This window comes from Acanthopagrus latus, chromosome 6, assembly GCF_904848185.1.
Source record: "Acanthopagrus latus isolate v.2019 chromosome 6, fAcaLat1.1, whole genome shotgun sequence".
Taxonomy (NCBI): domain Eukaryota; kingdom Metazoa; phylum Chordata; class Actinopteri; order Spariformes; family Sparidae; genus Acanthopagrus; species Acanthopagrus latus.
In genome coordinates this window covers 6,653,324-6,678,579 of record NC_051044.1, presented here as the reverse complement: position 1 = coordinate 6,678,579, position 25,256 = coordinate 6,653,324, and the positions used below count along the sequence as shown (strand labels likewise).

The 25,256-nt window shown below is 41.9% G+C and overlaps 1 protein-coding gene and 1 long non-coding RNA gene across 8 annotated transcripts in view; one reads left to right on the top strand and one right to left on the bottom strand.

The window, feature by feature from the left end:
• igsf21a (immunoglobin superfamily, member 21a) overlaps nt 1-25,256 on the bottom strand; it is a 333,921-nt gene that overhangs the window by 114,406 nt on the left and 194,259 nt on the right. For all 6 annotated transcript variants that reach the window (XM_037101112.1, XM_037101113.1, XM_037101114.1 and 3 more), the window contains one exon: nt 15,863-15,975. In XM_037101112.1, the coding sequence (XP_036957007.1) occupies nt 15,863-15,975 (113 nt within the window). The remainder of the gene's footprint in view (nt 1-15,862; nt 15,976-25,256) is intronic.
• On the top strand, nt 7,238-11,896 carry LOC119021106. 2 transcript variants are annotated; one of them, XR_005075480.1, is made up of 4 exons: nt 7,238-7,402; nt 8,468-8,541; nt 8,623-8,776; nt 9,188-11,896. It is a non-coding gene; the product is annotated as an uncharacterized LOC119021106 (long non-coding RNA). The 2 variants fall into 2 exon arrangements; XR_005075479.1 differs by lacking the exon at nt 8,468-8,541.

The following is a 25,256-nucleotide window of genomic DNA, read 5'->3' as shown; positions in this document are numbered from 1 at the left end:
CTCCTACTTTCTGTCTTTCTCTCTCACACTATGTTCCTGCACTATAACAGTTTGAAAAAAAAAAAAAAAAAAGTTGTCTAGCTACCTTTGATGTCTTATAAAATTCTCAACCTTTCCACCTCTGATAAATATAATATCACGTAAAATGCAATTGGCAGGGAAGATGAAAAGCTTTATTGCATCCCACATTATCTCACACTTGATATACAAAACAATGTACTTTTTTTTTTTTTTTTTGCAAAGGGAATCTCCCTCAGTTTTGCTATGAAAGAGTCCTGCACAGGTTCCTACACACAATTTGGATGAAATGAGCGAAAAATAATGTACTGTGTCGCCCTCCCAGAACTCCCATTCCCCATGCTAGCTTACTTTCATTTTTAAAAATTGCATGTAGGCTAACTAAAGTGTCTAATTTTCCTTCAGGTTCAGGTTGGGTGTCAGTATCAATAGAGTGGGTCAGGTCGGGTGCGGAATGTAATGAAAAGGCGTCGGATGCGGTTCTAAGTATGGCAGGACACAGCTCTGGGCCAAAGGAACAACCTCCACAGATTGGAGAGTTTAACTCGGACTTTCCATTAAACCCTAAACCCGACATAAAGGGTCGCCTGTAGCAACAAACCCTCTCACAAAAAAAATGCCAGACAGGACCAAAGGTGAATTTAATACTTTTCACAAAAACAACCAACAGGGATCAAACAAATCAAAAGAGAGAGAAAAAAAAAAACTCTATAAAACTTGAAAATGGAAACAAACCTGTGCTTAAAAATGAAGCGAGTGACAACAAACTGTGTTTAATCCCCGCGACAGCAGTTATACTAATAAGGATTAATGCCACAGTAACGTCTCTTTCATGGTGTTAATGTTGTGTCTTATCTTGGGAAAAGTAAAAGTTAACATATTCATTTTAGTCAGTGGAAACTGCTGACATTTTAGCAATTTCTAGTCGTCGGATCACACTCAACATTTCTGTCAATGTAGTCAATATTTTGTTGCTGTCATTTTATCTCATCATCTGATGTCAAGCACATGTTGAGTTACTGAGAATGAAGCTCTGCAGGACGTGTCTGTCCCAGTGGGCTGATGCATCAATTTAAAGGAGCATTATGTAGTTTTGGAGAAGATCAGAGTTGTAATATTTACAACATAAAGTTTTCACATGAAAATAAGGTCCCCAGAACATGGTTTGAAGCTACAAAGCGAAATTGTATTGAATCCATAAAGGTATAAAGGATACCATTCAGTTTCCAAAACAGAGTACTTTAGTTTGTAAAACATAAATGAATCAGTCAGTAAAAATCTTTCTCTTCCTCCTAAAACTACAGAGTGGTCCTTTAAGCAATACGTTCAGACATGGAACATGTTCGGATATGCGTATTTATTTTACCCAACAGGATTAAACAAATGGCCTGGGGTCCGGCGCTCTCTTCAAAACTATGTGAACAATGAGAGCTGTGCAGACAATAAAACATTGCAAAACCAACTGTCAGTATGTTGCCTCCTCATTTATGTTGCATAAAATAAAGACAGATTCATCAAAGATTTTACATTTTAGTACATTTTAGTCTTGTTTTATAACAATATTGCAGTTTTTAGAGTCAAAAGAGAGAATTATGATGTCTGTGGGGACAAAAAGAAAAAAAGACAAACAAGAGGTCGTCGATTAATATATACTGTCATGGTAATAGGTCAGGAAAAAAAAGACCCTCTTCTTTAGCCTATAAATATTAACTTAATACAGTATGTGCCTTAAACTGTTGCACCGACTGACCTTTAATACTCGGGTGACATATCCCGTGAGGCCTGCTCACTAACCCTGGACTCCAGCTGCCTCATGAAACTGAAGGAGAAACAGCAGAACAATGATGAATGGACGCGTGAAGGAGCCGCTGACCAAGCAAAGGTCACAACTGCGAGGAAGAAGTGGAAGAAGCTGCGACCTCAAAGTGTTTAACTCAACCAGCGCTGAATATCTGTACATGGTGAAAACAATCTATTGAGCAGTGGCCAGGCTACCTTTCAGTGGGGTCAAAGCCTGGTTTGATGGGATCAGTACAAAAGGAAAACAATCACCCAGAGTCTGACCTGATTATTTTCCGGGTACACAGTAAAGAAAATAAGTACAAGATGAAACTAAACAGCTTTGATTTGAATTCCACGGAAGGTTTTTTCAGACGTAACTGCTCGTGCTGTCCGTACCCAACTTCAGATTCAGTGAATGCCCCTAAAGTATGGGCCCTGATTAACTCCTGCTCTTTATTAAGAGCTGATAACTGGCGCCCTATTATCCCTGTGATGGAGTGCCGGCACGTCCAGGCTGTTTCTTTGCAATTTACTCAACATGTGCTGGGCTAGCCACCTAATGACCCTGAATAGGAAGGAAAAGACACGGAAAAAATGGGCACGGAAAGACGGACGGGTGGATGATAGCTGTTGTGCGCGGTGATGATGTCTACATGTGCTGATAGCAATCGATATTTTCTGACAACTTCCCCCTTGTTGGCGGAGCGTGGACTCATTTAGATAGTGTCAGTCACTGGATAATTTGGTTACGTTAAGGTCTCCCCGTCGCAGCTCCGGTGAGGTGCGCGTGGATCGGAAACTACTCACATGCTCAAGTACAGACGAGCGTCGCTGCGATGACCTATTTCTGTGTCATCCAAAGTGTTGTTCAATGCTTTCTGCTCCCACACTGCCGTTACATCACACTGGAGGAACGAGGCCAACGCACATAACATTTGTCTAGTTGCACATGTGCAAATTTTGAAATGGTTGTCACATGTAATTATGTTATTTATGTATATCAAAGGCCCAAAATATGTCAGTATACAGCCATATGAAGCAGCTGTGGTAGCAGGCTAAGGAAAAGCTGAGATATAATAACCCCTTCTCTCATAACACTCAAAACTTATATCACCCTCACAGCTGACGGGTTCTGTATCGCTTTCTTGACTTTTGGGTCACTTTCATGTCGTGTCACCAAACCCAGTGACCCTTCGTGACAGCAGTGAACTATTTGTTTGACGATGAACTCGGTAGTTTTTTACACGTATTAGCAGTTGTATGGATTAAGAGACCTCAGTGTGATCTTGCAAATAGAATACAAAAGAAAGCCGCCCTCACAGTGACATGACAACTTCACCTATGACTGTAGTGGTCATATAGGAAAGTTGGATATCAAATGAAAGGGGCATTCACATCATGTTTCTACAGTACTCATCATGACTCACATTCAGCCTGGAATCCTCAACAAATACTGTCGATTCAGCCCAGCCGCCAGCTGCATGTGTCACATGTCACCATAACGAAACATGTCATATCACATTCACGTTATATGTTTTGACCTGGATGTGGAGGGGATGGTGGTGCAGTTATCGAGACTGTGTTTCAAGCATTTGTAAGTCGGAAACCACCGGATATTTTGGATGACGGACCCCGGCGTCTAAAACATTTATAAGCGTGACACCGCTGGAATCTTTTTGTGGAGAACTCGGGACAATTTCCAACCATGTTTGTGGCATTAAAACCCTGTCGCATTCGACGGGAAGTCGAGACAATTCCAGCCATTTGCATCAACCGAAACATGATCTTTTCACAGCACTAACTGAGTGTAATCCTGGATTCTAACAATGAAGCAAAAAATTAAATAAAGCGATGTACTGCAAGCAGAATAAGTTTAAATCTGTGAATTAGGTTGACACTCCAAGACATACTAACACTCTCAATATTTCATTTCTTCTGTGGTTAAATTGGCCCGACATGAAATGGGTCACAAATCAACTCTTTCTTTTCAGAGCCGGGCTCTGTAGATGTTAGTCAACAGGATATGTATTGTGCATTTGTAGGGTACTATTTTCCGCTGTGGATTAATACACATTTGACGCTCCAGTGAGCATTTACGACAGCAGGACGGTGTATTTGGGATCAAATCAAAATACACTACAGTGCCCATGTTCATGGTAATGAAGAAACATGTCACCCAGAGCAACAGCGTGGCTCACTGATGTGTTTTTAATAGTTTTTTTTTTGACAAATATGGAGCTCTGGAGGAATAAGACAGATCAGGCTTCGGCTACACAGACGATGCTTTTTGTTTTTGTTTCAGTCTCGTCTTGGGATTTGTTGAAAATAAGAAAAATATACAGTCTTTTCAAACTTCTCTCAACTCTACAACTTGAATGTGAAAACGATAAATCAATAGATGTGCAGAATTTTGCAGTCTGATTTACATTATGTCCTTTGTTTGTGTGTGGGTGTTTTTCCTCCTTTTTGGAATCTCATCATATAATTGTTTTGCCTGCTTGCTGCCCCTGGAGGACCTCACAGTGTGTCGCGTCGAGGCGGAGTATGGAGGCCACTGCTAAGACTCTCCTGGCATGGAAATGACTTCCTCCTCTCATGCAAATGTCACAAAGAGGCTCTGATCCACTCCTAATCGCTAAGTAATCACTTTCTTGTTTGATCCTTCTGTGATGGTGAGAATGGATTGCAAAAATCTGGTATGATTCTGGTCGGGAGATTAGGAATTTTTCAAGACATGCTGAAAATTCGATGAGCTACAATAAGCCTCCAAATGTAGTGAAGCAGATGCAATGACTTTGGCTTCAAAATTAAAAATCTCCTCCCAGAGGGGGCCCTGGTTAATGAAATATAATGACGCAAACATTTTGAGGGGGATACGAGAGACAATCATCTTTCTTCTTAAAGAGATTATTTTTCAGCATTTGCTCCAAAACAAGCACTGCCACCACGTTTAATACTGTTATATAACCAATTTCTGGATGAAAACAATAAACAAAGAGATTGGAAAATAAATGCGCCATGCAACCCTTTTATGATGCGTGCATGATAGACTGTACTCTCATGCTTGCATCTACCATAAAGATGACGAAGCTGGATGTTTCTATAAGTGTGTGTTTAATCCTATTGTCATGGAGAAAATGAGCCGCTGGGGAACAGCTAAATGATCGTGTGGCGAGGTTTTTTTTTTTGTTTGTTTTTTTTTCCTTTAGTATAATCATTTATTCAATTACATAATTAATTAGATACAGAGTGTGCTCTTGATAGATACCTGGGGATCTCTGGGAGATGCTACCAATGAGGAGGCATTATTCACTCTTAGAAGCGCAGAAACAAAACAACCCATTGTCATCACGGACGCTGCCATTAGCTGCGCACGCAGCGGTGATCAGTCCCTTTGTTGCCATTAGCATTTGTGTATGAAAGGGGACCCATCTTGTAGTTTGCTGACATGAAGTGTGTAATTATTATTCCATGTATAACAGGCTGCTTATTTGCCCTCGTGGCATCCTCAAAGGGGAAGGTTGCAGTGCAGTGATCCATATCACCTTATCTCCGATTCCCCTTGGGGCACCACATTCGGTATGGAGCAGCAGGCTAATATAGATGACAGAGGATTGTGCCACTCTTTAAAGGGGCAGACCACGTTTATTTATTTTTTGCTTCTGACCAACAGAAGAGGCTGCGCGCATCATCCTCCAACTGAAACGTAATAAAAGTGATTTCTAACGTTCTTTGAGTTAGGTCAGCAGTCTGTCCGCTGCGGAAGTCGATCACAGATGGCTCGGTAAAGCTTCATCATATCCAGTATTAAATTCCACTATTCTGCTACTACAGTAATGTATCATACAAAAAATCACTGTGGTGAGAACCCTAACCCCTCTCAATAAAATTAGATTTGGTTGAGGACACAAGGCTGGAGGAAACAATGACCACATCAGGAAGTAATCACTTGGCCTGTTGATTGCAGAATTTATTAGCATTACGCTGCATATGGGCCTCCTTGAAACGCAAATTGTTTTCACCAGAGAAGAAGAAGAAGAAGGCGTCACATTTTGCAAAAAGAGAAGCAAAACAACAAACAAGTTGCTCTATAACAGCTGCCCAGATTAAACATGTTCTCCCGTTGTATCATGCATTGACTTGTTTATGCCAGCACATATTTCTCAATCCGAGACCAATTTCCCCTTTTTTTTTTTTTCCTTTTTTCACACTTTGTAAGACAATTTAAAATGTTTAGGGCTCGCTGCATTCAAAGGGCGCATCAGTGTAAAGTTATTCTTTCTGATGGACTTCGTGTGATTGGGGGTTGAACCCGTGTGCAGAGGCAAGATGAAGGCGGCGGGATGCTCAGTCAGTCCCTTTAATGATGCCACAGTCGACCGAGGAGTGCGACAAAAACTCTACTGCCAAGTAGGGCACACTAACCAAATAACTCACTGGGCATAAGCCCTAATAATAGACAAAAGGAAAACTAAACAGTCGTCACAATAAATGTTCTCTATCTAGATAAAAAAAAAAAAAAAGTTGAGTTCACAGTCGAAGCAGGCGGACCGAAAACAGAGGACGTTCTTGTCTGTCACCCTGTCAAAACGCAGCAGCCTGGAGGTCGGCTCCACACAGGAAAAGACAGAGTGTGGCGTTACTTAACAAGCAGGTTAATTCACAGGTGCTGAGTTGTCCTGCGGGGACATGCAGGAGGTGATGGGAGCACTGTGAACATGCCCCGAGAGCCAGAGCCAGAACCTTAACAGCAGCCGATAGTGGACTGTCCGAGGTACTGGTCTTTGTTGGTGCCTCATGAAATAATTAAAGTAAAAAAAAAAAAAAAACTTCTGCTGCTGTTATTCCGCAGACAGACAGACAGCTTGTGCAGTTATCCGGGTGGCATACAGTCACTTAGATATCATCTAACTTAACGGTTTGCAAAAAGACAGACTGACAGACAGACTAGCAGTGTTTTTGTGCCAGCACCAGATATTTTAGATGCGGAGGTGGGATGTCTCCGGCAGGGTTTGTTTGCAGCATCCAGAACAGGTATTTTAGGCTGCAAAACACTGTCTTTACCTAAACCTGACCAGAAATCACCCGGCCGTGACTGCGTTTGATGACAGAGTTTATGAAACACAAGTGGAAATGTTTCCCTGAAGACAGACAGACAGACAGACAGACAGACAGACAGACAGACAGACAGATAGATAGATAAATAGATAGATAGATTCATATGGGACTGTACACTACACTAGAACATAAATGAGACAAGGAGTTTTTTGAACCTACACAATTACACTTGGGGATTAAACAGCAGGAAGTTAGACACCCAAAAACCCCACAGGAGTGTGCTGTGCGTACACGCTCGGCGAGCTCTCTTCTGCACTTACGGATTCCAGTTGCCCAGGCAACCCTGTCTTGGAGATTTTAAACTTGGATTTAGCATACGACGCCTCCTGTGTCTCTCCACAGTCAAGAAACAGGATTACTGGCCAGAAGAACACTTCACTTTCCACTCGAGTGTCCAGTCACATACACTCTGCCACATGCATTCGGGAGGCAGCGTATGGGCAGAGAGAGACAACGGCGAAATCCAGTGACACACTGCCCTCAGGTAATGCACTCTTATATTCCTTGGCAGACTGTGACAAGAGATAAGTCATTTGCATAGCTGTTATATTGTGCTTTGACACTGTCAACAGCTTTAATGGGATTTGTCAAAATGTGGGCCACAAGTAAATCTGAGAAACACCACCAGAGGCGAAGTGAGAGTCAGGGGTATCAGAATAAGATGCAGTGCAGAGTTTGCGTGGGCACCGATTCTCTCGCTCTCATCCCAGAATAAGTTTCCCCTCGCTGCAAGTTAGAGTGTACAGTAGTAGTCGGGTCAGTGTTTTATGTGCGGAGCTATTTTCATATTTCCAAATATAATCACCGTGCTCTCCTCAAAGCTACTGAGGCAGCTGGCCTGTGTCCAAAAACACAGCTGGCAAACGTTTAAGTACACGTGTACTGCACTCCTGCGCTGTTAAGATAATGGCAATATGTCGAGAGGGAAGAAATGTGCGTGCATCATTTCAGATACGAGAACCCTCACGAAGTCCCACAAAGGACTGCGGCCTGTTCACGATGTGAGCAGAGTGGGTGTAAAGTTTGGACATAATTGTGGAGCATAAGATTTAATCATACTCAGAAATCAATGCATCGCATTGTTTTCACGTTCGAGAAAAAGCAGCTCAGTTTGGTGAAATGAGTGAATTCAAGAGACACAGCTGACTTGAGGGCTTTATGGATGTGCGTCTGTGTGGATAATGAACGGTTAAGTTTTGGCAGCTGAAAGTACGTGATAGATTTTTGGGGCATTATTGATTTCATGGTAACATGTGCTGCATCCAAAATCATTCCCTGGTTCAGTTTTTCAGCGCTCCCTAATAGACACTGAATAGTTTGCTTCATCACGACAAATAAACTCGGGGCTGGACATTTAGATGTTGCCATTATTTTTGTGTCACCTCTGACGGATGTATATATCATAACAAAGACTGAATACAGTGCACTTCATGTACTGAGTCTTGCATCTTTGATATCTACACAACAGTGACATCTTGGACTAACTGCCTTATTCTACAGTTTGATCTGATTTTGTCCATTTTTCATTCCAACTTCATTAATTGAACAGCGCATGCATTTGTTTTGGTCTGAGACACCAGTGCTCCATTGTGATGTCCAGTGCCAGCAACTGCTGTGCATCAGGTCTGGTACGAATAAATTATTAGTGGTTGAGCTGGTGGACCAAACAATCCATGGCCTCCTCTTTTTTTATTTTTTTTCCAGAGAGGACAGTCTGGACCTGTCCTTTGTGCCAAAAAGATCCAATTGTTCGGCGAAACAATGCTGCCGCTCACCTAAAATAATTGAGCAACCCTCTCTCTGGTTGTCACTCATCCTTGGTGCACCAAACGAAAAAGCCTCTGGATAATTCTTGCAGGTACGGCAGAACTTGAGTTAAAAAAAAAAAAAAAAAAAAAAAAAAAAAGTTGTGGATTTCAAGTGTAGGGGAGAAAGTTAACTCATGTTACGGAACGATAGTAGGGATTTGAATAGTGTCTTTGAATGGTTTAATTGTCAGAATGAACACGTAATTGTGCCATCATGTTGAGTGAATGAATTAAATAACTTGGACTGATTGAATTAAATCAATGCAGACTTATACATAAAGCGGTTACATAAAGCTAGTTTGAACAGAAATACAATTTATACATATTCAATCAAGTGTTAATTCAGTTCAAACTCGTCTATTTCAGACACATAGAAGGTCCATAGCAATGAAAAGAAAGAGATGTATTCACATATTATACATGCATCCATCTATTATCTGTAACCATTTATTCCTTCTCAGGGTCACGGGGGGCGACGGCAGAGCACAGCCTGAATAAGTCTGCAGTTCATCATGAGGCCGACATGTCGGGACAAACAACCATCACGCTCACATTCACACCTACGGACGATTTAGAGTAATCAATTCACCTTTTTGCTTTTCTTTGGATTGCGGGAGGAAGTCGGAGTCTTCAGAGAAGAACCCCACGCAGACACGTGGACGACATGCAAAACTCCGCACAGAGGACGACAGCGAAAAAAAACAAAACGTACATGTGATTAGATTAAAGTCACCGTTTCAGGCGCATTATTTTTATGGGTGCAAAAAGGTGTTACAGGGAAGGTTGTAAAGCTAATTGTTAGACCTGAGATGCTCCGAACAGGAGGCAGATGGCTTCATTAAAACTGTGACAGGCTTTCAATGGTATTCAGCAGATGATTGAGATTTATGACCGTCTTTGGTTATTGTCCTTTCTAGACATTATAAACTATTGATTTGTTATTGCTCCACACAAATACCGGTGCACACCCGCACAAGAGGGGAAAGAAAATCCAACAACACACTTCCTTCGAAAGTGAAAGCTCGACGTGACATACATTCAGCCACCGTGCGCCTCGCGGATGACAATCATGATTTTCCAGGCGATGGTTAGCGAGCTGTCGGGTGGCAGGCAGGGAGCTAATGTCACTTCACGAGCTAATTATAATCGAAACCGCAGTGTTTCTTTTTTTTTTTGTTTCATTTTTCGTGCCGTGGTTTGATTCAAAACATGATTAGAAATAGACAATGTGAAAGCTACTTAACGTGCACCCGCGGAGTCTTTGTGTGATGTGTTGCCACCTTTTGTTGTCCTCTCATATTCAACACTACCCAGCTGACATTCTACCTTGCAATAAAGCACGGTGTATAATTTGAGGAAATAAGCAGATAATTCGACAGCACGTGAGGATATAATTTAGACACGGACATAACTGGAACAGCGCTCTAAACTGCAGAATGATAAATATTTTTGGAGCTTGGCTTGAAACTTTTCAAAATGAAAAGCACTCCCTTGCAACCTTCAGTAAGACCTAAATATAGAAAATGGTTTTGCCTCTCAGATGTTGTTGTAGGAGGACCTCTGATGCAGAAATTAGAGGTGTTTTTTTTTTTTTTTTTTTTAAATGTTTATGTACGTTTTTAAAGAAATGCTGTTATAGTTGGGAGCAGAATTTCTGTTTATTTCATCAAGTACAAGACAAGATCACAACTGACAAAGGAATGAGTTCCACACGCCGAGGTTGGATCCCAGTATTTTCCGGCTCTCACAAGGCAGCGACAAGTTGCTCAGATTATTTTGCAAATTGGAGAAATGTGGAAAACAAAATGTCTCCGGGTCGTAATTAATGCTTTTCTCTCCAGTCGTCGATATCGCGCGTTTCCTTGTGAAGCCGTGCACGCGGAGCGGCGAGCGGCGATGTTTAATTCAGCTGAGAGCAGGATTATAAATACAGGTGAGTTTGAATCATAATAATGAAATGGACAGAGGTAGACACAGCTGAATGATGAGAGGACTATCAGCAGGAACCGGCTCAGCTAGCAGACAGGCCAGTGGTAAATTAGGGGAAGTGTCTTAGGGAAGACGCTCACGTTGCTGAGAGAGAGAGAGAGAGAGCGGATCCCAGAAGAGTTATGTCAGGGTGGATGGAGAAATTCTGTAATGGGCAGAGTGAGGGGAGGAGAGAGAAACAGGCGAGCAGAGCGAGTTGATCCGGTGATTAAAATTAACCACAGTGCAGCGCCGCACTCAACAGGCGAGCTAACAGGCGCTGCTTGCTCCAACGCTGTCGGCTTTGCATACCTGGGCGCCCCCGCTGGGAGAGGTCCCAGACGTATACATTCATCGCGACGAGGCGGAATTAAAACGAACACAGCGTGAGATGAGCCCGCGTGCGCGTCCGCGGGGAGCGACGCCACGCTGACATTCCTCTCTGAAACAGGCGGCACATTAGCAGCACCCTATCAAAAGATCCATCATGACTATTTGGTATGCTATTAAAGCATAATAGACAGCTGGATGGCACTGCATACCCATAGTGCTTAATCCATGCCCTGCCGGTATTCACCACTCACTAAAAAACATTCATATGGCCTGTAGTGCAATATCCTACACACTTGAGAGGCTTCCATTTATTTGCTCTTGAAGCATTAGCTCCGGGGCAATACTACATCCATTACAGACGACTGCTCTCACTGTAATGCATTCATCCTCCGTCTCTGTCTGTCTGCTAATTTCTCATCTTGAGTAACCAACTAAAATGTGAAGTGCACTGTAATAGGGGGATCCTAGCCCACCGTCATTATCAGATAGCGAGGTTAGGAGGCATAAAACGAGACGGGGGGGTTTTAGCTCTTTTTTTTTTTTTTTTCGTAGGCCGAAGCTACATTTGGTTAACATTCATTTTTTTAAGCACTTACTTTTAACCAAATTTAATGATGCGTCTCCACATCGAGAAAATCATCCACTTGAGCCGCACTGCCTGGAGGAGGTAGACCTTGTAGAGTGCAGTCATTGGACTGGCAAAGGAGTCAAAGACTGAAAAACTCCAGTCGTACTTCATATTTAATGATCACATCGTATTAACTGTATGTTTCCCAGCTGCTGGATGGGGTGCCATTAATTCCAGTGCTGAATCCTGAAGAGGCCAGACACTTTTCAACAGCTCAGAAGCACTGTTTCATCACCATAATACTTTGATAACTGCATGTGTGTGTGTATATATATATATATATATATATATATATATATATATATATATATATATATATATATATATATATATATCTTAAACTTGTATGTTCTAAAATAAATCAGCTTAATTGAATCTTCTTCAAATCTGATGTATTTTGCATGAAAAAACAAACGATCTTATATGTTTTAGCATGTTGTTTCCTTTTTTTAAATCTAATTTCATGAAGTGTGTTTGAGTATGAAAAGTGCTGTGTAAATAAAACGTACCATTATTAACATAATTATTATAAGAATTTTGTAGGTCGGGAGACTAACTTCTCCTGAGCACACAGCACTGCATGCATCATAATGTTGAGGTAGACTAATCAACATGTTGTTGCTATCTGTATTTTGATGAACACGCTCAGAGTTTTGTATCACATATTCAAAATTCACAATGTTTGTGTATCACCACCTTTAACTGTATCAACTGTAAATCATTGGTAAAATGTTGCTTGAGTTTTGCTTTCAATTTTGGTCTTTAAAAACAGGTGTTACTGTACTTCATTTTCATGTTTTTCACAGCCTGTCGCTGTGCATGTGCTGACTGTGCCTGCTGCTTCCCCTACAGGCGTGTTACGGTGTTAAATTGCATTCTTTTGTGCTTTTTCACAGAAAAGTTTTGTTAATAAGAGGTCTGACCTTAAACTGATCCGTCCCTGTGTGAGACAGCATATTGTACATTTCACAGAGGAAGAACCGACTCATGCTGCTTCAGTGTTTTTAGTATTTCGACGATGACATAAAGTGCATTTCAGATTAAATGGAAAGGTCAAGTGAAAATATCCATGAAAAGGGCGGGCGCGGCTTTAAAAGAAAAGTTTCAAGGCGTCCCTCGACACCCTCACGCTTCACTCTTAAGCAGAAATATTTGTACAGTCCCTTAATTTTTTATTTTTCTATTTTTTCTCACTAATTCGTGATTTCAGGGATAAAAAGGAAAAACCAAAATGCTTCAATAAAACAGAATCCACGGGGTACCTCATATCAAATCCATTACTTTTATCTCCCGAGCCTTGAATATAATGCTGCGGAGAATCGGAGTTGGTGTGGCATGAAAGACTCTCTAAATGAATCAGGTTTATCTTAAGCACATACTAAGACATGCTAATTTGGACCACAGTCTGGATGTGTTATGCATTAAAAAAAAAAAAAAAAAAATAGAAAATCCTCAAAGAGAATAGGTCAGGGCACAGCGCCACAAATGAGCACTCGCTGAAATATTCAGCTCGAGTCCGGAACCCCCTGTCTGATTGGCCGCGCTTCGATTAGATCCGAGGATTCCCCAGGTGGGTATCAACCCCAGTTTCATTTGAACAGGATGTAAAATGAGAAGTCAACAGTATTTAGTCAAATAAAAGGCAGAGATTAAAGAAACTTTGGCAGCCAAGTGTGGATAATTGATTTATAATTTATCAAAGTTTGTGCTGAGCAGTGGCCACCAGGGAGATAGGGCCGATTTCTGGTACAACCTTTCTGCTTCCCCCTCGTGAGAACACTTAATATGGGCAGCTCTATTCTCGGGGAGGTTATTTAAACTACGGCTATCAGCAGACGCCACAGAAATGTGACGGAATGTAAGCAAAACAAACGCTCTCCAATCCACGCCTGATTAAATGAAATTGTCACAGCAATGAAAGTGATCTACGATGGTGAGGTGAACGTGTAAAGTGCCATAAATCTCTTTTTGTCCTACCTTGAAAGGTCAGCATTTGCTACGATGAGTCCAGAGACGCTGTTTTATTTCACAATAATAAAAAGTGGGAAAGCAGAAGCTGCTCTAAAGACAGACTTCCTTCCTAAGCAATAAACCGCTGCTCGCGTATTAATGAACGCTGTTCCGGCACAAGGTGGAGGGTGCAACCAAGGTGAAAGTCAGCGTAGCGCTGGACTGGATGTTCACAGTTATCATACACTGTTATAATAATTATCAATTAAGCTGCAGGATTCACAGGTAATGATCGCATTCAGTAGTGGCAGTACTTGAGTTTGTTGATAGTGATATTGGGTAGACGAACAAGGGGTTATTTTCATGTTAACGTCTCTTAAAGAGAAACAAGTTGACTCGACTTGCCAGCAGATCACAAATCCTGCTTCTGTGCTGTTGCTCTTTATATTTCTTTGCCTGAATTCCTTCTTCACTGCTGTACTAGTTACAGTGGCCACTGGAGGTCGCCATCCATCTGTAATTGCCAACGTGGGTCATAATAAGCTGCTTTCACAGTTGCACTATAAGGTGGTTTATAAGATGAGAACAGGCCGACCCAAGTCATTGTTCATCAATCAGTTTTCTGGTCGAAGATGAACGAGACAAGACGGGTTACCTCTGAAGACTCGGTCGTCACAACACAACTAGTTGATGTTGATGGTGTTTTTATCCACAAGATGATGAGGTGCTCAAACACAAAAGCAGCTAGTGTTACAACTGTACAAAGGCCAATTTGCATTCTGATTTGTTTCTTTGGTATGCAGAGTATTATCAAGCAGTTCATTACAACGGGACAGAAGAAATCCAGAGAAAGAAATCCTCTCTTTGTGCTCTCTTTTTGTTTAACAGAGGCCCCTTTGGTAGAGAAATGGTGCAATCAGTCGACAGAAACAGGTTTTCACCCAGGCGGTTAAAGAATACGATGCACCAGATAATGGTGAATTGTAGGACCAATTTTGTCTCCTTGGCAGGAACTTTTAAAAAGGCCCCTTTGTGATTTAGGGGTCCCTAATGATTTGGGGTTACATTTCCATAAAAAATGGAAGCCGCTGTAGAGATCTGAGAATTAAAATTGATGCAGCACAGACCAAGATGTCCTGATATTTAATCCAGTATGGGTAAAGCGCCAGAATGGATCCTTCATTTCCTGTAATGCAACTGTCTGATAGCATCTTTTAAAAGCTTCCTCCAGAGCTAAAAATACTTACACAAACAACCCTATATGTCTGCTTTCAAAGGCCAACTATGACTCCTAATGATAACTCAAGTGTACCTCATGTGTCTGGAACAGGAAGTCAGTCCTGCACATTATAGCCACACTGCAAAGCCACTCTAACAATGCAGCCGTCTGCATGCTGTTCGCTTGTTTGTTTTTGGAGGCCAACCAGTTTTTAGATTATATCATGAGCATAATGAACGTCACAAGACGGAGCAAGAATGCGTTTTAGGGAACACCGAACAGCTTGGTTGATGTCATTTCACGCTCCACAATTTGTCTGTACCACATTATACAAATCCAATCACCACTCAGCAACTTCGCTAACAACTCGGTGAAGAGTCGGCCGCGTTTACAAAGCGAGAATCTGCACAGCTCTCAAGAATTAGAGCTTTTTGGAGAAACAAATGGTCAGAGAAGGGTGTGATAGCAGCAGCTGCTACCGCTTTTCAATTCAAGTGCTCACCAGCGGCTGTCTTATAATGAAGTGAACGCATCCTGTGAACTGTACAGATTTATTTTACCAATCTCTACTTCATACAAAACTTCCAAACCGTTCAGTTTTTACAGTCCAAATAAACTCCAGCTAGGACATACAGAGATTTCTTGGTTGTCTTTTTTTTTTTTTTCTCTCTCCTTCAACACCAATCCAATTATTGGCACTTAAGCTGCGTAGTACACCAACTGGGATTTTAATAACTGTTGAGTCGCCAGCTGTGAACTATTAAGAAATGATGGTGATGACCAGCGGATTGAGAAATCAAATTCCCAAGCAGCAGCCAGCGACGCCTCCCATACAGCTGGCCCAAATAACGGCTTGTTTCCTAACAATTGCAGTTTGACGGTGCACGGTTGTTCTCCTAACACAGCAATAAAGCCGTGATATGACTGCTGGCATTGACCCCCTCAGACGCTGAACGGCGAGAAATGAGAGAAATGGATGGTCCGGAGGGAGGGCATCGAGTGCTTAATGGCAGTGAAAATGTTAACAGGTCTACTCACCCTGTACCAAACAATCTCTCGAAGCCTTCCGTCAGTTTTGAAGTTACACTTGAGGGTAACAGTCTCTCCCACAACAACAGGAGGCAGGGGCTCTATGGTAACTGTCAGATATCCTGCAGAAGAAAAAAAAAAAAGAAGAATTGGACATTAGTTTTATCACAGTCATAAACCAGGGAGACAATTTGCCTGAACAGGACACGTGCTTCTGTGTCGGCCGTGGCTTTCTTCTGAAGTTCAGTGTTAGAAAACAGCAATGAAGAAGTCGTGAATCATTTTCAAACACATTGAAGTTCGCAAAAACCGCCATGATTCATCCTTGTGCACTCATGCAATTTCCCACACAAGGGTTAAGTATCTTGGTAAACAGCACTTCAGCGGTGGTTACTCAAGTATTCATTTTCCAGTGACGTGTTTTTCTCTTCATCTGGTTTGACTCTTAAACAAACACACCAGCGTGATAGCGCAGCCGTTTCTGTACCAACACTGTTTTTTTTTTTTCCATCATCCTCGAAAAAGAAAAAGAAAAAAAGTGTCCATAAGACATAATTACTGCTCACGCTAAATAACGGCCATGACGGTAGCCCTGCACGCTTTGTGCAGAGTCTCTTTAAGCTCTTCACCAGTAACTAATCTGAAGTTGTTTGGCCCTGAATAAGCAGGCAGTCTGTAAACCTCAGAGCCTCTAAGAGGAGTGAAGGCAACGGCATTGCAGTTCTTGCAGTGGCTTCTCATTCACTGTCAGTTGAGATAAAGAAACAAACAAACATCGCACCAGCTAATTAAAAGTCTAAGGGTTTTGATGAAAGTGTATCTCAAAGGTCAGTGCCAGCGTTGCCTTTGACAAGGTTGGTTTGTTAGCATTGAAATGTTGTTTCTAATACTCAGAAATTAAAGGAGGGGGGTTCAGTGTCAGCGTTTTATACCCTCGGTTATGACTATGACACGGTTATGTCTATGATAATGTCAGATGAAAAAGTATCATGCAGTCCCAGAAACAATGGCACTTTCCCAGCTATGGTTGCACAACTTTATAACTCAACTGAACTATAACTGAATCATGCGCCTTTGTTTACATTTCAATTTTAACTGGAACTTAATGGGGAACGATTTATAATTTAAGATTACTTTTTTGAATTTAAAAATTATCAACAGGTACTCAAATGAATTATTTGTTTATTATTACTTCTTACTGAATCGATATCAAAGCATTTAAATCAATATTGAATCGAATTGCCACCTAAAGAATCGAAATCGAATCGTGAGGTTAACAATACCCAGCTCTCGTTAAATCACAGGCAAAGTCAGAAATAACCATCGGATACAAAGATGAACTTTATTTCCTCCAGATTTGGAGTTCAGCTTTCAGCAAAGAGACAGATATTTGAGTGGAGTCTCGACCTTGCCACATTGTCTCATCATCTCATCATCAGCCATCTTTGCTTCACATACCTGCAGGTACAGTTCCACTCTTACACGTTCACAAGGTGATAATGCATCCAGCACATCAGCAAGATCGTATCTCGCAAATAAAAATGGGCATATACAAAAGGCAATTAGCTAGTGATAACGAGAAGACCTGGGAGAAAATAAATACATCCGAAACCTGGAAGGTAAATTAAATGAAGACAGTGTGAAGGCAGCGCATAACCTGAAACTTGGGCATCTATTCTATCTATTTAAAATACATCTGCTTTACATGCAAGTGCAAAGGACATCTCTTTATACGCTACCTCTCCATGATAGCAGAGTGAGCCAGCGATGGTGCGTGGGCTGACTTCCACTGACAGACAGCCCAACATAATAGCAGTTTCAACATGTTCGGTATTTAATGAGGGAAATGCATCTTGTAAAACAGATGGCTATCGCAGTAAAAATATAAAATTGGGTAAATGGGACCTCCTGAGCAATGACTGCGTTAGTGATGGGGGAAAAAAGGAAAAAACAAAGCACATCATCACCTCACAGACGTCTACAGGTGATCTCCGTAGAGGTGTGCCGTCGCTCTGGACTGTGCTTCGTATTAAAAATGTATCGTATAAATAACGAAAATCAAAGCGATAAAACAAATCAGCAGGAGGCTGATGGAAAATGGAAAGGGCGAGCTTCGAGATTTAAACAGTCAAGTATTAGAATATCTTAGAAAACAATACATGCATAATGAACTGGCAGTGTGCACCCTCACCGAGCATCTTTGTAACTCTGTAACCTTTTGCACTTAAGTAAAATCACTGGAAATGAACACGATCCAAAGCGCTGACACGCAAGGCATATATTCATATGTTTACTTGTCTTTTGAATATAGTTAAACAAGAATGATGTTTCACATCAGTGGACTGCAGCGTTCTGCACGCAGGGTTAACTAAGAACAATACAGACAGTCCTGACCATACAGCATCCAGGACAGCCTCTCTCTTTATGTTGCTCACGGTTCTTCTTCGCTTTGTCCAGCCTGTGCAGAAATGCAGTGAATGCACGTATGGCATCTTAAATCAGATTACTGTTCGAGGAGACGACACTTTGTTGCTAATAATTTTCATGGCTGTGAGTGATGCGACCTGACAGATCGTGCTGATGAACCAGGTCATCCTTTGGTCCGCAGACATTTCCAAGTTTAGAAAACGGTTTAGTTGAACCAGGGAAAGGACAACTTGGATTCTTTTTTTAACAGACAATACTGGTTCGTGGTTATTCATGCAAAGCTTTAGGAGTCTGTTTGTTTTATTCTTTTCAAGATCTGCAGGTTGTATATATATGTTTTTGTGTGCAGTTTTATAAAATGGTAGTCCGGTCATCTGCAATCTGTTGATCCGGTCACATTCTTACCTGTCATGGGCTACATGCTATGTTGGCATGTTTACAAAACCTGTCATATCACATTCACATTACATGTTTATGGCCTGACTTTCATATCTAGAGGCGGACAGGATGTTAGTGGAGTAACAGACGAGGAGGCTGACAAGCCGCTGATCAAAGTTCAAGACTGTTTCCACATTTTCAAGCGAGGGACGACTGGATATTTTTGACGAGGGAGCGCTGCATTTCATGTGGATGATATTTTGACAGAAGACCTCAGGACACTTTCTGTGGCAACAAAAAACATGTATGGGTATATGGGTAATTTGAGCCAAAACGTGTTTTTTTCCTAAACCTAACCAGACTGTGAGCACAGCACCAACACGATTTTAAAGTGAGAATCAAAGTAAAAGAAATATAAAGATTCAACCTGCAGACATGTAACGTTTCAACATATCCATGTTTTGCAGAAACATAAATGTTATTTTGGACACATCACTCAGCTTTTGGCAACTGAATCAGTCTTAGACCACACAGAATTTTTCCATCACTCTGACATCTTTCAGAAAACAAGCCAACTATCAGCACTATGTGTGTCACAATGCGTGCCGACAGCTGATTGTTTAAAAAAAAAACATTCATTCTCAAAGTATGTGACGTTTGAAGGTAATTACAATGAGAAAAATGTCATGTTTCATTTTGTTTTGTTTTTTTTTTTTTACTGCTGGAGGGGTTTGTATCAAAGTCAAATTACATGACACGCATAAACCAGAAAGGGGTTGATACGAGTTTGATCTGTTTTATTGTCAAAGTTAAAATAGCACTGGGAGAGCGCAAAACACTCCTTTGTTGTTCACCTCTGACGTGGTGTTTGCATAAAACCGTGCAAATCTTTACAACAAATTGCCCCATTCGACTTGACTGTTTGTTATACAACCCCCGCTGGTGAGCTTCTCCACCCACAGAGACGCGGTAATGTTCACGCATCAGAATTCCCCAACAGGTACAGTGAGGGGAACGTGCATATGATCAGAGAAGATGCCACAGTGCAGGTTGCTAGGTGCCATTTTTTCCCCCCATATGTTTAAAATAAAGAGTCTTGCTAGCGTGCTCATTAATTCTCCCGGCTGCTCGCTGTTAGCCCGTTTGGCTCCTTTGTGTCCTTCGGAAGATATTTACAAATATTGCACTGAGTCACATCTCTGCTGAAGTGTGCCAGTTTTTCATGTTAGGCGACGGTGAGATCATCGTATAGACACTGTTCATCCTTCACAGGACCTTTTACATGTCCTTCGCACCTGCAAGTGAGAATCTGTGGCCACCACATTGTTTTATTGATTTCCCACACAGAGCAGATAAACAGAGTGCATTTCAAGAATTACCTTGAGTTATACGCTTAATAATATATCAAGGAAAACAAGAAGATGTACAGCACATAAAGAAGAGCAAACTGGTTAACTTCTCCTTTCAGTGGAAAGTCGTCACGATCCAGCGGTGGAATTGTGCAGCGCAGCAAATTACAAGCAGAGAAAGAAGCGAATAATCGCTGGCTAAAAAAAATAAATAAATAAAAACTAAACGCTCTGAAACGGAGAGACCGAGACGTTAACACCACTGAAATTCACTGCTACATGCCTTTAAAACAGATAGTCCTCGGTATCTGCATTGGTAGACACAGATTGGCCTGTCTCGTGTGTCAGTGCACCTAGATATGCTTATTAAAGAATCTTAATTTAATCAGCAGGCTGAAGAGATCTTCCCTTTAGAGTCAAATTGAATGGATAAACCTTTCCGGAGACTGCATGTCATTAACACAGAGCTGATGCTCTTAGAGAAAATCCTAACCACTTACGACGAACCCACAAGAGGAGCAGCCTGGCCTTGTAAATGTCTCTCTGTGAGTTTTCCACAGAGGTGGTGGAAATGCATATTACGAGACAGGAAAAAGGAAGAAGGAAAAAAAAAAAAAAAAAAACTGAGTCGACTGAGTCTGTGGAACACTGTGTTACTCCGTCACCGGTGGATAAATGTGTGCTTCGCCTCGTGAAGGACACTTTCAGCTACAGGTTATGAAATATTCCTTCCAAATTTAAGATGGGCTCTCCAGTCAATGCACATCCTGTAAAATTAAACATAACAGAGCGAGTCATCAGGGTACATTATTCAGTCGACAACAAGACTACTGTAAGGAGATAGTTGGTCTTCTTGTGCGGTTGCGGCGATTAATTGTGAACGATTCATTGACTCCGTGGCACAGAGGAAAATACAGCATAGCCAATGACAGGGAAATTCTCCAGAGCATGTGGGGAGGGATGAGGAATTTTTAAAAGAGCAAATTACACGGGCGATGCACTCGTGCCAGGGAAGTTCACATTTCAAATAATCCCTATGAGAAACTGGAGCAGTTGCAGGCTGCACATACCACGACACAAGGACATGATTCCCACGCAAATTCAATATCCAGCGACTGCCATCCAAATGACTTCATAAATTAGACACATTTTATTTGCCAATTCTCTGTTGAAAGTGTGCCAATGAAGCAATATCTCTCGTCATGCTTGATGCGCTAACGCGTGCTAATACGGGCCACATCCGCCCGGCAAAAAAACCCCAAAAAAACTTGAGTGTCAATTCAACTCTGCGCGTGAGGATCAACACCGTGCGAGTGTTTGTGTAAGTCTCCGTCCGCCAGAGATGATCAAGCACTTGTGATCGTTTAGACAGCTGCCCCGGAGCTGCAGCCGCTCTGAGTGGACACGAGTCTCCAATCAGCCCATTGTCAACTCAAAACCCGGAAAAATCAACATTTAACCTGCAGAGCGGGCTCTCGCAAACGATTTGGCAGGTTTATTAGTTTCCCTTCACGGAGATGCATCATTCTTCAGCCGCTCGTCTCAGCTCGTGACGTCGCCGCGGCTCCAGCTGTTTTCATTTTCATGTGAATTCAGAACGGCGACTGTGGCTCTTATTTACCTGCTAAAACCCGTTCGTTCAGTTTGTACAACACGTTGTACAAACTGAACAAACCCTTGATGATTTTACTTTAGCATGTTGTACAAACATATTTTCATAGTCGGGGGGGTAAGTGACTCTCCTTTGAACAGATGAAAAGAAAAAGGCATAAATTATAAAGCAGTGTTTTAAATCTCTTTTTTTTTTTAAAAACAGTGAATACATTTTGCTTCACAAATGTTCAACTTCACAGCGTGCGCTCTTGTATAGGTTTGTCTGAATGGGTGACATTTTTGAGCATTTTAAGGGGAAAAAATGACTGAAGTGTCAGGCCGGATGTATCCGGTAAGCTCTAACAAGTTCTGTCTGGCACCGTGAACACCTTTCGCTTTAGCTGAGCTTAAACCCGACAGACGGAGAGACTTAGATTCTGTTTTCATGCTTGTGCCTCGCAGTATCGATCCTTCCTGTGTTATAAGCCCTGCTTTTGAAGGAAGCCCCGGTTATATTTATACAGCTCTCGCGGCATCCTACTCGCGAAGCCTCCGCCACATGAATCAGACCGTCTGCGCGGATGACGTTACCCTTGAAACAGCAAACACATCTGTGGCTCTCACATCTCGGGGAGAACCTACAGAGCTTGTGTCACAAATAGCTCCAATTACAGAGGAGAGAGATTTGAAAAGGAAAAAAAAAAAAAAGAAAAAAAGAAATGCACCTGATCAAAGGAAAGTGTTGAGCATCCTCAGAGGAACCGGCTGCTTTAAAGGGACATCATTTATTATTGTTGGAATACGGCGGTAAGTATGCAGTTCTGCAGGAAAATCTTTGAAATGAATCTACTTGTGTGAAACCGTAATCCGCTTGCCCATGAAGTGGAGTGCTTGGATATTGTTGTAAGAGCACACGCAAGTGTGGAGTGGCCAGAGAGTGCACGGCATTTAATTGGCTCATATTAGCCGGTTGCAGAGGCAGACAAGGCCTCCAGCTTGTCTTAATCCATCAGAGGCGCTGTTGGAACAACATCTAATGAGGGCTGCAAACTATGCTTTCTCCCATTAATAACAGCAATTTGCCAAGATGCAATGAGAAAACAAAACACAGCCAATGATGGACCGGCCCAAAATGTGCCTGTTATTGTGCTCGGTGATTTATGGCCGTGGCCTACCTTTGCTTGGATGTCAGTGCAACTAAATGTAGGAGAAAAATGGATGGCTGGAGTTTCCCGGCTCTCTTCCTCATCTGTGCCTCTAAGCAGTGTAAACAAACCGGGCTGATTTGTGGTGTCCAAAACACATTTAAACATCAGTACTTTGGGAAAAACGAAGGGATGTGTGAAATAAATAAATAAATAAATAAATAAATAAATAAATAAAATTGGAATGGGATTACAAGGACATAAGATAAATGTAGCACATCATGTTGGAGCATTTTTATTTATTTTTTTTATTTTTACCCCGACAAAGGCTGGTCCGGTGCCAGTATAGCCTTAATGTTTCGCACCCTCGTGGAAAACATCTGAAATCAAACAAATCTAATGCGCCTCGTATCAAGTTTTGTCCATTACTGCGAGAAAGTGTGGCGACGTGGACGTGGACGGAGTAATCGATAAATCCAGCTAATAAGTGCACCGCTAAAGCCAGGTGACTCATTTCAAGGCAGCGGCTTTAGGCGAGCGAGCGAGTGATGTGCTGTTAATGGCACAGGGCGGCTCGTCAGGAAAAAACCAAGGATGACAAATTAATGCTTTACAGTTTGTTTTTGTTTTTTTTTTCTGCGAGCGATATCCTCTCCATTTGTAATCTGTGCATTTAGTCAATGTTCTGCGAGGTCCCCTCTGAAAAAAATAACAAAAAAACATTAAAGCCCAGAGCCTTAGGCAGATAGAGGTATAGATTATGTAAAGTGTACATGTAATATGTCTTATTCCCATTATTCTCAATAAAACATATTCACTAAGTGAGGACCTCAGTGGCTATTAAAGCGTGTCAGGATATTATAGAAGTACCTTCGCTGCCTCATCGTTTTATTTCTTAGAACATGAATAAAGGGGTGATAAAGACAACGGGAGCAAATAAGTCACTTGAGAAACATTTGCTTCAGAGTGCATCGCCAGGTTTGGTTAAATGGTTAAAGAATGCTACAGAGGCAGAAGCAAAACCAGGTTCTTGTGAATTTGCCGTCTTTCACTGAGAAACAGTCATGGGTCTTGATCGTTGTGGCAGCATAAAGCCAGATCAGCTGCCAGAACACAGTGTTGACAGTGTGCCGCTCTGCAAACAGCAGGTAAGATAAACTCGTACCTTTCATAAAAATCATATCAGCATTTCTACAGCACGCATCACATTATGTTCACGTTACGTGTATTGTGAAAGCGGTGGCGTGGCCGCGAGGCGAGACGGACCGCCGCTCGCCTCCAATTGCAACCGACAGAACCGCTCGTTTCGACGCCAGCCGGGACGATTTGCAGCCGTCTTTGTTGCAACAAAACAGCGTATTTTCAACAAGACGTCGCGGCACTTTCCCAGCCGCCTCTGTGGGGACAAAAGAAATTTAAAGGGTGAGTTCACCCAAAAATAAAAATCCAGTCATCATTTCCAAGTTTAAACGCATCTTTGGTTTGCAGGAACATACAGTGCCAAAATATATTCTGGTAATTGGGCTGATTAAAGCAATACTTCATGTCTCCGATAATTACCGTGTTTACAGTTATGAGAGGAAGAAGTAATGTTACTGTCATTGGCTTTAACTTGAGCTTTAAATTGCCATAAACCTTTGCACTCATGCTGGTATAACTCACACATTTATCATGAAGTTGAATCCATCTATTTTGAAATCTTCCTCTTATTTTTTTATCATTGTAGCCGTATTATGAACCGCAGGCTCAGTAGATGCTACCTCGCCAGTGGCTAATGGAGACCCAAATAAATACACGGAGAAAAAATAAATAAATCCCTTCAGTTTTGTTACCATTTCGCTTCATCGGTGAGATGTGGCCGCGTGGCATCTCCAGCAGCGCAGTCGGCGCTTTACAAGCTGAGTGCTCGGAGGATGCACACAGGCGATTTGTTTGACAGCTTGTGTTGCCTTAATGGGCTCTCCCTCTAAAGCTGTGTCTACCTGCGCCGCCGCATCCCCGGATCTCACAACTGTCACGGTGGCATAACCGAAAATGATGCTGCAAAGTACCGACAGCACAGGGCTGTTAAGGTATTGACATCTTTAGATTTTTTTTTTTTTTTTTTTCCAACACAAGACAACGTGCCCGACAATGCACAGAATCAGTCCATCTAATCTGAATGATCCAATCCATTCCTGTAAGAGCTTGACCCTCCGGACTGTTTGTATTTACTCACTGAACTGGTGCGCCGTCATATCTGTGGTGCTCGAAGAGTTCAGCACTGTGATACGGGCAGCGGTGTTAAAAAAAAAGCGTTATCATCATCACTGTGTCGCCCTCTACAAACTAACACTGTTGACAGCCGAGTAGATGATTGAGCATTGCGGTGGAGAATTTTCAACAATGTCAACAAAACACACACACACACACACACCCGAGGTTGTGATTTGTAACTTCACATGCGGGCTGAGCTCAGGAAGCGTAACGCGGAAGTGGAATCTGGATGAATGCTTGTTGATTTACTCTGGC